Below are 16,819 nucleotides of genomic sequence, written 5' to 3'. Positions count from 1 at the left end.
GCGGTCTGGGAGGCAGTGGGAACGTGCTGCCACCTGGTGGTCACTGCTGAGCACAGAGCCCCTGCCGACGCTCGGGAATAAGCCTTGTGGACACTCGAAGCTGGTGCGGGGAAGCCTCTGCCCTCACTAAGACTCTTGTAGTATGAGCATCTCCTTGCTTTCTGAGTGCCTAGAACCTGGAACCCTAGAACCTAGAACCTAGCTGAACCCTTCCCTGGACTCTCCATTAGGGCCTGGAGGCCTCCTGACACACGAGGTGCGGTGGGGTGTCTGGAGGGTGGGGCGTGCACCCCCAAGGAGTTTCCCTTTGTTGAGCAGGATTTCCTGTTGCTCCGAGTGAAGGGACCTTGACCTCCCTCCGCCCCCTGTACTGGTTCTGAGTATCCCGAACTCGGGCCACAGTTCCTGGCTCCTTGGCCAAGCCGGTGTGGCTCAGGTCAATGGGCCCTAGGAGGAAGCCCCCTGGGGACAGTGCCTCCAGATCAGCCCCTAGAGGAAGGCTTCTGGAAAGGCCCAGTCTCCTCCTCCTGTGCTGACCGAGAGCAGGGAAGGGAGGGGTGCTGGGAGAGGCCACCTTCTTGGCCACCTCACTCTTTTTAAGCCTCCACTGCTGGCTAGCAAGCAAGAAGCTTTATAAAAATATAAGGTTTTGGGGAAGTGGTGATGGGGCCAAGAGGAAGCGGACAAACTGATTTTGTGCAATTCTGCAGGCAGCAGTGGAGTCCATGTGAGCCAACCCCAGGCGGGAGCCCCCACCTCCCAGCTGCCTGACATCCTGTCTCAGCAGCCTCCTGGACCAGTTTCTAGGACTCCAGAGGGTACCCCCCCCCCCCCCCCGCCCCCGGGCTCCTGCTCAGACAGCATCTTGCTGTGAGTGCAGGGTGGTTGCTGGGGCTTCTCAGGCTTGTCTGGGAAGCTGCAAAGGAGCAGATGAACATCTGTCTGACCAGCCTCTCCTGACATTAAGCAGAACCCCAAGGGCAAGGTTGCAGCCCTGTGGCTAAGCTGTGTCCAGGGGTGTCGGGCCAGGGTTTGGGACAGGTGAGGCCTTTCCCTAGGACTCAGATGCTTTTCCTGTGGTTCAGGTTGATGGATTCCCTCCCCGATCCTTGCCTCTTCCATGGAGTCCATGTTCTTTTAATAAAACCGAAACAGACATGGCCCTTCTTTCAGATGGGGAGATTCCCTGAGCCACATCTCACTTACAATTTATTATTAAAAAAAATTTTGGTCGAGGGGGGGGGAAATGGGTGTCTCAGTCAGTTAGATGTCCGACTTCAGCTCATTTCATGACCGGTTTGTGAGTTCGAGCCCCGCATCAGGCTCAGAACCTGGAGTCTGCTTCAGATTCTGTGTCTCCCTCTCTCTCTGTCCCTCCCCTGCTCACACTCTATCTCCAACTCTTTCTCAAAAATAACTATTAAAAAATGTAAAAAAAATTTTTTTGGCACTCTGGTCCAACAAAAGGTTTTCTTTCTATTCCAGATCTCCCCCTGAAGCCCTGCCAAGTGCCCTGCTCATTCTTTCACCTGTCTGTAATTCAGAGCAGCTATCAGACCTACACTATGCTGGTGCTCTGTTCCCATGATCTTGGTCACCTCTTTCTTTTCCATGCGTTGAGGCTAGAACCTCCCAATGATAATATGGCAACGTCAAGTTCAGGGACACCTTGTACTTGTGAAAGCTTCACGTGGCTATTCACTTGCCCACTCATTTACCGTAGCCAGGAGCCTGGGTTTGAATGCCGGCTCTGCCACTTTCTAGCTGCGCAATCCTGGGCAAGTTACTTCACCTTTCTTTTCTCCTTTCTTTCTTTTTAAAAAAATTTTTTTTTCAACGTTTATTTATTTTTGGGACAGAGAGAGACAGAGCATGAACGGGGGAGGGGCAGAGAGAGAGGGAGACACAGAATCAGAAACAGGCTCCAGGCTCTGAGCCATCAGCCCAGAGCCTGACGCGGGGCTCGAACTCACGGAGTGCGAGATCGTGACCCGGCTGAAGTCGGACGCTTAACCGACTGCGCCACCCAGGCGCCCCTTTTTTTTTAATGTTTACTTAATTTTGAGACAGAGAGAGACAGAGCGTGAGCAGGGGAGAGGCAGAGAGAGAGGGAGACACAGAATCCGAAGCAGGCTCCAGGCTCTGAGCTGTCAGCACAGAGTCCGACGCGGGGCTTGAATTCGCGAATCACGAGATCACGACCTGAACCAAAGTGGGACGCTTAACCTACTGAGCCACCCAGACGCCCCACATTACTTCTCCTTTCTGAGCCTCAGTTTGTTCAGCTGTGATTATAGTAAACATTTCATCAGAGAGCATTGAATGAGACCATGAAAGTAAAACCCTCACCATGGCAGGTGGTATGAGGGAACATGCTCAACCGGTCCTAGCTGATTCTATGCTTAGTGCCAAGCTGATGCCCCCTGGTTCACTGAGGAGCTTTCCTATTCATTCATTTATCAGAAATATACTTGAGCACCTGCAACCTGCCAGCCATGGTGGTGGGGCTAGAAATGATGAGTGGAGACCCCTATGCTCCAGGGGCGTAGATAGCAGGGGAGGGGCTTATAAACACAGCATGGTGAGGGGATGTCTGGGAAATTCTCTTCAGGGTCCTGTTCGAAAATAATCTTGAAGGAAAAGTGCTGGTGTTCTAGGTGGACGCAGGGAGAAGGGCTTTCTAAGCTGGGCACACGTGGGGGAGGAAGAGAAATCATGGTGGTGCTTGTGGTTTTGGAGAAGAGGGGGATCCAGGCACCAGGAGGCTGCAGGGGGCTGGGACACCCCACCTCGAAGGGTCTCGTTCGTCATTCCAAAGGGGCCGGACTTGATCCTGAGGGCCGCATAGAGGCTGTGGGGAGACTTGCTTCTGGGGATGGCTCAGGGGGCTGAGACGGCGTGTCCATGAGAGATGAGGGAAGTTACCCAAGAGCAGCTGTGGGGCGTGGGGGGCGGGGGGGGGGGAGACAAGAGGACCATCTGTCCTGGCCTCTCTGTCTTCTTTTCCAGCCTGCTCTCTCTTCTTTTCCAGGTTGCCTTCTGGCACTCGGTCTGGAGTGAGAAGTTGGCTCAGGGCCCAATACTAGGCAAAAATGCTAAGTAATGTGGAAACCTCTCTCCTCATCCCTCCCTCCAGTCACGCCCCTGAGCACGGATAGGTTCAGCCTTCCCTTGGTTCCTGGACAGGAAATGTCCAGAGAATTCAGGAGACACAATTCCCAGGTGGGAAAAGGGGTCTAGGTCAAGGTGTCTCAAGTGCGGCCCCAGCCTCTCCTTTTCCCCCTGGATTATTCTCTCCCAGGCTATTCTGCACCCACCACACTGCTCTTGTTACAGGCGCAGGGACACAAAGCCCTCTCCGTGGCTTCTCTAACACAGCCGAGATGGGCTGGTTAGAAAGGGACTCACTCAGGTCCTAAGGGAGGATCAAAGGGGTAAAGATCAGGTTTCCAGCTCTAGCTGTGGAATCCATCCCCAAAACCTTGCTCCACTTTCTGTGGCTGGATCCGTGGCTCGGGTACTTTCCTGGCCTCTGTCATCTTCTCCCTCCCCCAGCTTCTGGCTCATAATGACACAGCCCCCCTCACACCACTCTCTCTAAATGTGGAAGCTGTCTGTTGCCTGACCAGCTCTCGAACGTGGCGCGAGGCAGACCTGGGTGGCCAAGCACCCCCCCTGGAAACCGCTCCCTTACTATACATTCGCCCCAACGTAGCAATATGACTGGTCCCTACCCCAGAGTGTCTTGCTCTCACATATTGGCTGTTTGGTCCTACCGGGTGGCAAGGGGCCAGCAGAGAGGGTACTTTTTTTTTTTTTTTTTTTTTACACCCTGTCACCAAAATTCAACCATTGCTTTAGGGTGAGAGCGACTTCTTTCTGTAGCACGCAGCCTCCTAGAACTTGCTCTCTGTGACTTCCTCCCTGAAGCAGAGATAAAGAAAGCAGTTGCAGTAGATACTCTTGTGAGAAGCTGCGCTGGAGGCTGGCGAAGCTTCTCAAGTTCCCACGGTGCAGGGATGTGGGCATGGTTAACACTGGAAAACGTTGGGAAGGCAGCGATGCTGCTGGACAGGGCTGCCGCCCCTTAATGTCTGGGGGGTTGGGCCAGGGTGAATTGGCAAGTCCAGGAGGCATGGGCAAGGTTATTCAGACTTGGGCCAACTTGAGATGGGGGGAGGGGGCGTGGGGGGAGCAGAGGGTGACGTGGAAATGCCACGGCCCCGAGGCGTCTCACCGGTGCCCTGGCAAGGATGTGAGCAACGCTGTTGTCGGTGTTGAATTTTAGTTCTGGCTGCGCGTAGATTGGGGTTATTTAAGGCAAATATTATAAACCTTCCGATCCACTGTGTGAGCTCGGGTCCACCCATCCCTTCTTGCTGTGTCTCTAAATAACCCCAGTGGGCAGGACTGGACCTTAAATAACAATTGCATTTAAGTGTCTGATTTTCAGAAGCTTCAGACCAGGTGATGAGCAACTTCCAGGGAAGCAGTTTGGTTCCTCTTTTCATGCGGGTGGGGGTGGGCGAGTGGGAGGGGTATGCTGTGTGATTATGTACACGCGTGGCCCTTTCTCTCCTTTCTGCCTGGCCGGTCATCCTGTTGTCCTGTTGTTCCTCAAAGAGATTTGTCACAGGGGTGGTTGCTGGTGTGAGGGCATGTGAGACATTGGTGGGCGTGTGGGCTGACAGGGGGAAATGTGGAGTCAGCAGATGTGATGCTTGTGGGAGGTGCTGAGTGTTTTTGCCTTTCTGAGCAGGGGATCTTAGCTTATCCTCTGGCAACGGGTCTCTCTCTCTCTCTCACATGAGGGAGACCGCAGTGCAAGTGGCGGAGGGACAGAGAGAAAGGGAGACACAGAATCCGAAGCAGGCTCCAGGCTCCGAGCTGGCAGCACAGAGCCCGACGCGGGGCTCCAACTCACCGACTGCAAGATCATGACCTAAGCCAAAGTCAGACGCTTAACCCACTGGGCCAGGAGCCTGGTCAAAGGATCTTTGATGCAAAAGCTGGGTCCCAGCTGGCCTCAGTGCTTGCTGTCTGCACTGTCTTAGTCTGTTCAAGCTACCGTAACAGAATACTGCAGACTGGGTGGCTTATAAGCCATAGAAATTCTGCTCTGGAGGCTGGGAGGTTCAAGATCAAGACACCGGCAGATTTGGTGTCCGGCGAGAGCTAGCTTCCTGGTTCATGAATGGCAGAGGGAGTGAAGGAGCTCTTTGGGGTGTCTCTTATAAGACACTAATCCCATGCCTGAGGGCTCTGTCCCCAAGACCTAGGCACCTCCTAAAGACCCCACCTCCTTATACCATCACTTTGAGGATCAGATCTCAACATATACATTTTGCGGGGACACAAACAGTCAGTCTATAACATACGCTAAAAAAAAAAAAAAAACAAAACAATAAATTCCGGCTAAGGCTGCCACCACAATCTATTTCTTGTTCCCCTGTGGCTCCCGTTTGCTTCCTTGTCACGGGATCTTTCTGCTAAGTCAGCAGAAAGCCAGAATAGAAGAGTCTGTGTTTCCACTGCTCTCCCACCTGGCACTACACTCCTATCCAGTCCCCCAGTGAATGAATTCAGAGCCTTCTCCCTGCCATTCACACCCCTCCTCTTCTCTGTCCATCTTCTCGCTGAACGTCCCTGGTCTCTGCTTCCTCTTGGCCCATCTTACTTCCTGAAACACCGCTGAAGAGGGCTGCTTATCTCGATGGAGCTCAAGTGGCCCCCTGGGGGAAGGAGGCAGAGGTCTTGAGCGTGTTTGTCTGGGGAACTAAGAGCTGCAGCACTTTCAGATTCAGCCCACAGAGAACTGTCCTCCACGCTTCCGGGAGCCCAGGGATGTGTGGCCCACAAAGAGGCAAGAAGTGATTGCCCCTAGATGGGCTCTCTCTAAGAAAAGGTGGGGGCGTCTCCAAGGGAGTGTCCCATCGGAGAAGAGAAGGAATGAGCGAGTTGTGAGTTTCAGACTGCTGCTGCTGCCCCTGAACCTCAAGTGAGGTGCCTGGCAAGAGCTCGACTCACCGGGCTGCACGGATCCCGTCAGCACGCCTGCTACTAGGGAGGCTCCTTGGCGAGAGCAAGATGGCTGTCAACAGCACTGCCCTGTTGTTGGCCAACGTGACCTACATCACCGTGGAGATTCTCATCGGGCTCTGTGCCATAGTGGGCAATGTGCTGGTCATCTGGGTGGTCAAGCTGAACCCCAGCCTGCAGACCACCACCTTCTATTTCATCGTCTCCCTGGCCCTGGCTGACATTGCCGTTGGGGTGCTGGTCATGCCTTTGGCCATTGTCATCAGCCTGGGTATCACAATCCACTTTTATAACTGCCTCTTCATGACCTGCCTACTGCTGATCTTCACCCATGCCTCCATCATGTCCTTGCTAGCCATTGCTGTGGACCGATACCTGCGGGTCAAGCTCACAGTCAGGTAAGAGGGGAGGTGTGATGGAGGCGCCTGGGACATGGGGCTACAAAATTCAGATCCCAGACGAGTTTTCAGTGAAAACAAATCCAGACTGGCCTCTGAACTTGAAAGAGGGCACGACATTTCTTTGCACCATTTGGTGTGTGAGGGGCTTAACGACGCTGAGCTGGGACTCTGGAACAGAGGAATGCTCGATCTTTCTCCACTGACTGTGGGCGTGTATGCTCGGGCCCCCGGGGCAGCTAAGGATGATGAAAGCTTGATGCATCTTTAATTAGTAAAAACTGTTCTTGAGTTTTAGAAATGTTGGAAACCTACCAGATAAAATAAGGAGCGAACAGAAAAGAATAGGCGGGGATAAATGGATGGTTCTGTTCTTTGCAGATGTAGGTTATTTTAAAGTTACTTTAACTTTGCTTCCTCTTCCATGTAGAGACGGGGATCAAAACATTCTCCACTGCAGAAAGCAGTAACAACCTTTCCTGTGACCATGTGAATAGAATAGGCCCACCGGTGGAGACATCTCATTCCCCAAGAGTCCTGAATAGCAATTATCTCATATTCCTCCTGTCTGGTCTTGGGGAAGAGACGTGGGGAGAAACCTGCAAACCTGCAAACAAGCCAGGGGTCAAAGCCCAGATCTTGAGCTCTGAGCTGGGGCAAGTTGTTTAACTTTCTCAGCTTGGGTTCCTCGTCTTTCCACGGTGGTTAACTTTGGAACTCTGAACTCAGACTTACCTCGTTTCCATTTTTACCTCTGCCGCTTCCAGCTCGTGCAGGTTACTTGCCCGTTTCTTTTTTTCACCTATAAAGTGGGGACAGTGACTGCAACTTCCTCATGTAATTCCATAGGTCGGGGCGCCCTGGGTGGCTCAGTCGGTTAAGCATCTGACTCTTGGTTTTGTCTCAGGTCATGATCTCACAGTTTGTGAGTCTGAGCCCCCATCAGGCTCTGTGCTGCCAGCTGCGGAGCTGGCTTGGGATTCTCTGTCTCCCTCTCTCTCTGCTCCTCCTTCGCTTGCACTCTTTCTCTCTCAAAATAAATAAACTTAAAAAAAAATAGCTTTCTAAAAAAACGAAATGCCTGCCCAGTCTGTGCTCGATCAATGGTAGTTCAAACGACTCTATCCTCACCCGTCACCAGCAATGAAATGGACATTATCATAGAGATAGCTTCTGTTTGTTGTGAGATTTTTTTCATTTTATTTTTTTAATGTTTATTTATCTTTGAGAGAGACACAGAGCACAAGTGGGGGAAGGGTCAGAGAGAGAGGGAGACACAGAATCTGAAGCAGGCTCCAGGCTCCAAGCTGTCAGCACAATCCGACGCGGGGCTCTAACCCACGGACTGTTGAGATCATGACCTGAGCCGAAGTCGGACGCTTAACTGACTGAGCCATCCAGGCGCCCCGTGGTATTTCTTGAAAAAAACAAAAAACAAAAAAGAAGTCCCTGGAGAAATTTGCAGGAATGCCAGCACTCTCCAGCCTCATCTTCCCCTCCCCCACTCCTTTAGCAATTCCTACTGTGAACTCACCCATTCTCTTCCATTCAAACAGATACAGGAGGATCACCACTCAAAGAAGAATATGGTTGGCCCTGGGCCTTTGCTGGCTGGTGTCATTCCTGGTGGGACTGACCCCCATGTTTGGCTGGAACATGAAACTGACCTCCGAGTACTACAGAAATGTCACCTCCCTTTCATGCCAGTTCCGTTCTGTCATGACGATGGACTACATGGTCTACTTCAGCTTCTTCACGTGGATTTTAATCCCCCTGGTTATTATGTGCGCCATCTATCTTGACATATTCTATGTCATCCGGAACAAACTCAATCAGAGCTTCTCGAGCTCCAAAGAGACAGGCACGTTTTACGGACGGGAGTTCAAGACGGCCAAGTCTCTGTTTCTGGTTCTCTTCCTGTTTGCTTTGTCCTGGCTGCCTTTATCCATCATCAACTGTATCACCTACTTCCATGGTGAGGTGCCGCAAATTATACTTTACTTGGGCATTTTGCTCTCCCATGCTAACTCCATGATGAACCCTATTGTCTATGCTTACAAAATAAAGAAGTTCAAGGAAACCTATGTTTTGATCTTCAAAACCTGTATGATCTGCCAATCCTCTGATTCCTTGGACCCAAGCACTGATCAGACTTCTGAGTAGTTATCCATGAAAGACCCCTCTTCACCCCATTGACCTTCGGATTCGGCATCAGTAAACACTTGAAGAACCACCCATCTGAGCCAAAGGCTTTCATGTCCTTAATTCCTTCGACTGAGTGGGGAGCATTTGACTGGCTGCCCCCAGTGGTACCTCCCCTAACACCCCCTTTCTATTATCCAATTTTTTCCTTGTCTTTCTTTGATTCTATGTTCTGGATGACTGACTTGAAGAAAGCGTTCTACTGTTACTACTGCCTCCTGTTTGGGAAGGAGGAGAAGTCAAGGTATCTGAAGGATGCTTTGTTGACTTACTGATGAAAGGTCCCGATCTGGATGTGTGTGGTGGTGACTCAGTTCCTTTCTGTCGTGGAACCAAGCAGAGACACCTACACCATCAGATGCCAGGGAGATGGTGGGAGCAGAGTTTAACAAAGGGGGATTTAAACTGCTGAATTCACCAGTATTTGAGTAAATGTATTTGAGTAAATAAAAGATGACGGCTAACTGTTGTGTAGCTCTCTGCTGGGGGTCAGGGTCACTTGGGGTTGCAGACCCCAGCTGGCTGCTCATGGCACTCAACCTGCTTGCCATGTTCACCTGTTTGGACTCTGGGGACCTCACTCCTTGCCTAGAATACCCTGTTCCTTTTTCCTGGGCTGATCGGAGCATTTGCCAACTTTATGAACCATTCATCAATTGTTAGAGAAGGGTCAAAAGAGGCAAAAAGAGAGAGAGAGAGAGAGAGAGAGAGAGAGAGAGAGAGAGAGAGAGACAGGATAGCTATTCTTTGCTTAGCACTTTCTATGCACTACCTACTTTGCATACATTGGTCCGGACACCCTCTGGGGTAGGTCCCACCATTACTAGCCTCTTCACTGTGCAGAAGAAAATGGAAGAACAGAGAGGTTAAATAACTTGTCTATAGTCAAACAGTTAACAAGTAGTAGAGCCAGGATTGAAACTCAGCCCTGCCTTCTGGGAGATCCCAAGCTCCTCTCCACCTATTCTCAGACAGGAAGAGGGGCTTGTAACTTCTCCAAAGTGCAAACTCTCAAGTTCATCTAAGGTACAATCAGCAGACACATGGATACAAACTGTAGCTTGAATGCTCGAGCACGGCCGTACTTAGGTACGCCAGGCGGGAACAGAGTTCCAGCCACACCTTTCAAACACTGAGTGTGGCTCTGGAGATTCAAGGGCACATCTCTAGTGTGGTCCGTGCACACTTGCAGCTGTGGACTCTCCCCAGACAATGAATATATAAACTTGATGAGAGCAGCAAGATGGGATTTCAATTAAACCACTTCCAAGAGGATAAGTATACTGAAAATGGTTTATTATTATCATCATTATTAGTTCTTAGCCAATTCTGAAAGTTTATCCCGACCGCAATCTTGGGCCAGGGCACGATAACCATATTTATCTAGTTAACATTTCATTTCAGTAAAGGTCCCCGCTTGTCTCCCCCTATCACCCCAGGAAGAAGAACACTGTCTGGGAAGTTGAAAAACTTCCGTCTACTTTCCTACTAGCCCCAAACTGAGCTGGTCACCCACCCACCCGCTTCCCTGCACCGCTCACAATCTATCTTAAAGGCAAATGGCTGGACCGCGGCGCCACTGTCCCCGGAAGTGTGGGAGGCTACCTTCAGCCCAGCAGCCTCCCCTTCAACATTTGGGGATCTATTTTCTTTAAAAATCCAAGCGCCGGCCCCAAAACCTCCACCAAATTTCCCCCTTAATGGCGTCCCCTTGTTTGATTTAAGGCTTTCCCCCCTGAATTAGTTTTTGTGCTGAGTTAAAACGCCCCTCCAGGATGAGGCCCCGGGTTTACTGTGGGATTTTCTGTTGCATTCCGCTGGCCAGAAACCACCTCCGCCCCGTCGGACCCTTGAGGGAAGGGCTGATCAGTTTTCAGTCCCAGATACAGGCGCTTCATAATTTACAAACAATCTGTAACATTGCAGTAGCAACATTTCACACCTACTGTTTTTGAAACTCGAGGGGCGCCTGGGTGGCTCAGTCGGTTAAGTGGCCGACTTCGGCTCAGGTCATGATCTCACGGCCCGTGAGTTCGAGCCCTGCGTCGGGCTCTGTGCTGACAGCTCAGAGCCTGGAGCCTGTTTCAGATTCTGTGTCTCCCTCTCTCTGACCCTCCCCTGTTCATGCTCTGTCTCTCCCTGTCTCAAAAATAAATAAAACGTTAAAAAAAATTAAAAAAAAAAAAAAAAAAAGAAAGAAATTTCATTTAAGGGGACTACTTCCCTCAAAACAAAGCAGCAATCCATCCTGGGTCATCGCTGTGGGAAGATGAGTTTTCTGAGTTTCAGAAAAAACAAACTTTTCTTCTTTCTTTTCCCTTTCTCCTCCTCCCCACTCCCCACCCCCCTCTGAAGTCCACTGCTTAGCAGATCCACTGAGGGTTTTCAGGGAGTTCAATATTTTTTTAATAATTTTTCTATGTTTATTTATTTTTGAAAGCGAGAGAGAGCGCGCGAGCACGAGTGGGGGAGGGGCAGAGAGAGAGAGAGAGGAAGACAGAATCCGAAGCAGGCTCCAGGCTCTGAGCTGTCAGCACAGACCCCGATGTGGGGCTCAAACTCACGAACCTCGAGATCATGACCTGAGCTAAGTCAGATGCTTAACCGACCGGGCCACCCAGGCGCCCCAGGAGTTGCTTTTTTTTTTTTTTTTTATGTTTTGTTTTGCTTTGTTTCAGTGAAATGGGAATGTCCTGAGCTAAGATGTTACACAGCCCAGAAGAAGCCCTTAAAATGAGAATGCCTGTTCGAGAGGACTCAGAAAAGATGAACTAAGAATCCCTGGTGAGGGGCTCGGGTAGAAGTGGTGAGCTCCACCCTGGTTTCAGGTTTAGAGATTAGTGTCACCGGCGCTTCCTCCAGGCTGTCTCCCGGCTAGCTCCCTTCAGCTGAACAGTTGAGGGTGGCTGTTGGGCTTTTGTTCGCAAAGAATAAGGAAAAAAAGACTACCCAGACAAGACCAAAGTTTGCTTCCTCCTCCTCCATATGAATTCGTTGGAATGAAGGTAGGCACTGAGTAGCTGGGTTTATTAACCCATTTATTATTTTTATTATTATTATTATTATTATTAAGTCAACTGTGGAAATAAGCTAGGACCAGATGGGAACAGGCAAAAGCTATCCCAAGCTTGCAGTAGCCAGGGAGTCAGTCACTGCTACTTGGATTTCGGCGGAGACTTAAAGGTGTGCAGAGGAGGGGGGCAGGCTCTACAGGGGAAACTGGGAGGCTTTAGTTGTGCCCTGCCTAGAGGCTGCTGGCTCCAGGGAAGCTGTGGGCAGGCTAAGTAGCAGTGGGCATCTTGTGGGATTGGTTAGGAGAGCATATTTGGCTTTCTCTGGTTGGTCCCAAGTTGGAAGCAGGACAAGAATTTGGGAAGCTGTCAGTTATCCCTGGCCATTTGGGGTTGGTGGTCACCGGGATTATCGATTGGTTCTCTGGACTTCTGCTAGAGATTACGGTCTGACTTCCTACCAACTGGACTTCTGGTGGGCCGGCTTCCCCGGCCAGTTACTGTAGATAAGATGCTGGTTTCCTGGTCCAGAAATTCTGTCCAGAGGTCTATTGTCATATGTGATCTGGCCATTGCCCACTGGTGTATTCAGTTTCTTACAACCAGATGCGTATTTTCTAGACAAACTCTGCCCTTTGATGCCACGCCAGGTGTGGTGGGAATGGGAAAACAGGCTGCCTCTTGCCCTGACCACTCAGGTGATATGTGTAGGTCACGTCCCCTTGTAAAACGTAAAGTATCTATAATTTTGCAGTGTTGTTACTGTTGAGGAAGAAGAAGAGTGTGATGGAAAGAACTCTGTGTGTGTGTTTGTGTGTGTGTGTGTGTGTGTGTGTGTGTGTATTTTCCTCTGGATTTAGCATCAGATTATCATGGCTGTACTTGGGCATGTGAACTTGGGGCAGTTTCCTGAAACTGAACCTTGTAATATCTGTGTCAGAGTTTGTTTGTTTGTTTGTTTGTTTGTTTTACTTTTTATTATGGAACACTTCAGGCGCACAAAAGTGGAGAGACCAGAAAAATGACCCCTCCGATATCTATTATGCTGCTTTAATAATGGTCCACTGACAGCCAATCTTGTTCCCTCTATGCCCCTACCCACCCGCTTGCCCTACCCTGACTATCTTGAAATTTGGGGACATCAATTTATTTCCTCTGCAAACATTTCGGGCTTTATTTCTAAAAGGTAGTTTTTAAATTTTTTTTTTCAACGTTTATTTATTTTTGGGACAGAGAGAGACAGAGCATGAACGGGGGAGGGGCAGAGAGAGAGGGAGACACAGAATCGGAAACAGGCTCCAGGCTCTGAGCCATCAGCCCAGAGCCTGACGCGGGGCTCGAACTCACAGACCACGAGATCGTGACCTGGCTGAAGTCGGACGCTCAACTGACTGCGCCACCCAGGCGCCCCTAAAAGGTAGTTTTTAAATGATCAGTGGGCTTCTGCTTCTTACCCATTCATCTTCTTAGTTTGCCCATCTAAGGAGCAAAAATTAATTCTACCCTTATGAGGCACCAGGAGAACTAACTGCACCACCTGGGAGTCAGGATACCGATAAGACACATCTGTCCATTCTCTATAACTCCGGGCCTCTCATTTGCTTTAGAACATCACCTTTTCATGACTTGCGCACTTCACTGACGTCTGGGCACAATCCATTTCTCCTTCTGTTGGTGCTTTTCTTTGGTTTCACGGCACTTTCTCCGAGCCATTCCCAGTGCACGATTTGCACGCAGCTTTCTCAGAAATAATACTGATTTTAAAAACTATGACCACACAAATTATCAATTGCTATCTAATTTTCATTGGTTTTCTTGATCACACAGGCCAGCCCTGATTCGGCTGAAGAGGGAACAACAGCACGAATGCCGGGAGCCATCGGAGAGGCTGGTTCTTGACGATGTCAGGATCCCCTCTGAAACAACGTAACCATAATTTCTTAGCATCATCAACTATGGAGCCACTGTCTAGACTTTTCTCAACTGTTTGCTTCAATCAGGATCCAAATGAGTTCCATATATTGTAGTTTGTCATTATTTCTCTTAAGCCCCTTTTAAACTATAGATTCCTCCTTCCTTTTTTTTTTTTTCCCCCTCCGCCTTGCAGTTTGTGTGTTGAACTCGTAGAGGTTTGATGAGGAGTAAATGAGACAATATGGGTAACACAACCAACATGGTGCAGGTGAAACTCGGCCTAGAGCTGGCCGACATGCTGACTTCGTGTGGATGAGAGAGAGGTCCCTCTGCTTCACAAGAGGACATGGTTGAACACCCTGGACGCTCATCCACCTCTGGCCATTGATGGGAAGTGTTGGCTCTGGGGTGTGATAAGTAGTGCTCGGTCTAAATTCACCTGGGAGGTGGTTCCACAATTCAAACCCTAAAAGTCATTGGTCGGGGGGCACCTGGATGGCTCTGTCAGTTACGCCTCTGACTTCAGCTCAGGTCATGATCTCGTGGATCATGGGTTCGAGCCCTGTGTCAGGCTCTCCGCTGCCAGCACAGAGCCCGCTTCAGATCCTTGGTATCCCTCTGTCTGCCACTCCGCCTCGAGTGCACGTGTGTGCTCTCTCTCTCGCTCACTCGCTCGCTTGCTCAAAAATAAATAAAAATCAAAATCAGTGGTCAGGCCAGGAGTCCCCAAAAGAACCAAGAGAAGCTTCTACCTCTGCATGGACAGATACCCTTCGTTTGCCCCAGCTCTGCCCGGCAAGCTCTCAAGAGTTCTGGAGGCTGCGGCCCTGCCTGCTGACACTCAGACACTCACGCCGACACCACTCCGTGCTCCAGACACCAGGCACAGCTCATAACAGCTTCGTGCTTTGCCCCTGACCCCGCTCCCTGGGTGAGGCTTCATGGTCCACGCGGGAGTCAGGGGAGGTAATTTCCTTACTGGTCTTCCTCTCAACTAGACGAGAACGTGCCTCTGAGCGTGTCGTCCTCTGGCAATAACCCGGTCCGCTGGCGGGACAGGGCACAGTTGGGACACCTGAATGTGTGTCCGTGCTGATGTGTGTGCCTGTGCCGGTCTGCGTGTGTATAAGGCTTTGTCGTAGCAGGGTGGATTTATCCAGGAGGGGACGCTCCGTTGCTGTTTTGGGGGTGCCAGAAGCCCACGATTTTTTTTCAGTTGCCCATATTGTTATAAAAGTAAGTTTATGTCCACGAACGGCATCCCTCTGATGAGGTCCCCTTGTGCAGTACACAACCTGGATAGCTATCCATAGTAGCACTGCTTGGATCGACTGGTCGTTTTGCCCTGGTCTCTTCAAACAGGATCAAACCGGCTTAAGCTCAAAGATACCTGTTTCCTTTAAACAGATCCAGGATTCCTGAAACCCTGGGGCAGTATCTTACCATTCCAGGTGAAGGTTCACTTCCTTCCAGTCATGGGGCTCTTCGTTGTGCTTCTCTGGACTGTCTTTTCAGGTAAGATATGGGGAAAGAACATTTGCAGCCTCCAAGCTTCCCAGACACCTTGCATTTCCTTCTCCCCTCCTGCTTAGTAGCTCGAACCACCCAAGAAGTGGGATGAGAAAATAAAAGGAGAAAAGAGATCCTGTCCAAATTCATCCTTGCTGTTTGCTCTGCTAAGAGGGTTGTGAGGAATTTGAAAGCCTCGGCGAAAATGTGGGGCTCTGTACTCTCCCTTTCAGTGTAAGGTCCCCTTCCCTCCCCCTTCTCTTCCTCAAAGTGTTTGAGCACATGGACTAGGCTGGGACTTTCCACTGTCTGCCGGTGCCTGAGCCTGAAGGTGGGACTCGGGGGACCAGTCCTGGCTCTGCTGCCCCCCACCCCACCCCCGGCGTGCTGACCTTGACGGCTGTTGTGTCTCTCCCTGGGTCAGGGTCCAGCCCTGTAAGCTGAGCATCACCCCATCTTCCTTGTGGGGTTGATAGGAAAACAAGATATCAAGTCACATCAGTTGACATCAGCGACGTGAGCCTGCCGTGCGGGCTGGTTGTTGGCTGCATCTGAGGGGACCTAGCTGAGAGATGCCTGCTGCTCCCATCTCTGCTCCTTGGTCAGATACTTCCCCAGCCACCTTCTAGGGGGACACGGAGTACATGACTTCCTCACTACGCAACACGCTGAGATGATGGGGCTGCCTGCGCAGGTCTTGTCCGGAGGGAATAGGCAGCTCTCGGCTCCTAAGAACAGAACGTGACTCCCTCTGTTCCCAGCCCTCTGCAGCCCGCAGAAGCCCCCACACCTTCTCGGTTTCTTCCTGAGGGGTCCACAGTGGCGTGGACACAGGGGATCTGCTAACAGTGATCCTCGGGCTCTTCCAGCCCCCCAACAAGCAATGGGGAGAGGCCTCCTAAGTCCTTGATCCCCCGGCCTCAGGCCAGGGGACAGGACTTCTCCAGGGTTGCTACATTAGCTTGCTAGGCCCGCCGTAACAAACGCCACAGACTGGCTGGCCGAAACCACACAGGTTGATTTCTTCACATTTCCAGAGGCTGGATAGTCTAAGATCAAGGTGTGGGCGGGTTTGCCTTCTGCTGAGACCTCTCTCCTTGGCTTGCAGAGGGCTGCCTTCTCACTGTGTCCTCACAGGACTTTCCCTCGACCTGTTGTCTGTGTCCTAAACTCCTTTTTCTTTTTCTTTTTAAAATTTTTTTAATGTTTTATTTATTTTTGAGAGAGAGAGAGAGAGAGAGAGAGAGAGAAAGACAGAGTGTGCAAGCAGGGAGGAGCAGAGACAGAGGGAGACACAGAACCCGAAGCAGGCTCGAGGCTCTCTGAGCCATCAGCACACAACTTTGCTGATAGTGGGACTTGAACTCACGAACCGTGAGATCATGACCTGAGCCGAAGTCGGTTGCTCATCTGACTGAGCCACCCAGGCGCCCCCTAAACTCCTTTTTCATAAGGACACCAGTCAGGTTGCATTAGGGCCCATTCTTAATGACCCCCTTTTAACTTAATTACCTCCTAAAGGCTCAATCCGTCACATTCTGAGGTACTAGAGTTAACACTTCAATGTGTGAGTTTTAGCGGGACCTCTTTCTGCCCAAAGCAGTTGCTAACCCAGAACAAGCAAAATAAAAAATCAGCCTCCAGTGCTTAAACTGATTTTGCTCCAGTGTGGCGGGAGCTGCAACATGTTTAAAAGGACGGTGGGATGGGGCGCCTGGGTGGCGCAGTCGGTTAAGCGTCCGACTT

The 16,819-nt window shown here is 50.6% G+C and overlaps 1 protein-coding gene and 2 long non-coding RNA genes across 3 annotated transcripts; 2 read left to right on the top strand and 1 right to left on the bottom strand.

Moving 5' to 3' along the window:
- Positions 1-5,540: 5,540 nt before the first annotated feature.
- Positions 5,541-9,103, top strand: ADORA3 (adenosine A3 receptor). The gene is made up of 2 exons (XM_040471295.1): positions 5,541-6,437; positions 7,994-9,103. Exons 1-2 carry the CDS (start codon positions 6,088-6,090, stop codon positions 8,598-8,600), a joined length of 957 nt encoding a protein of 318 aa, XP_040327229.1. The 5' UTR covers positions 5,541-6,087; the 3' UTR covers positions 8,601-9,103.
- Positions 9,104-11,271: 2,168 nt separating this feature from the next.
- LOC121027675 (uncharacterized) lies at positions 11,272-13,726 on the top strand. The gene is made up of 2 exons (XR_005788857.1): positions 11,272-11,644; positions 13,478-13,726. It is a non-coding gene; the product is annotated as an uncharacterized LOC121027675 (long non-coding RNA).
- LOC121027676 (uncharacterized) lies at positions 13,061-15,173 on the bottom strand. The gene is made up of 2 exons (XR_005788858.1): positions 15,008-15,173; positions 13,061-13,566 (listed from the first exon to the last, which is right to left on the bottom strand). It is a non-coding gene; the product is annotated as an uncharacterized LOC121027676 (long non-coding RNA).
- Positions 15,174-16,819: the final 1,646 nt, after the last annotated feature.

Source organism: Herpailurus yagouaroundi, unplaced genomic scaffold (assembly GCF_014898765.1).
Source record: "Herpailurus yagouaroundi ecotype Mexico unplaced genomic scaffold, PumYag 77, whole genome shotgun sequence".
In the NCBI taxonomy this organism is placed as follows: Eukaryota; Metazoa; Chordata; class Mammalia; order Carnivora; family Felidae; genus Herpailurus; species Herpailurus yagouaroundi.
The sequence above is the reverse complement of the archived record's forward strand: the minus strand, read 5'-3'. Positions and strand labels throughout refer to the sequence as shown.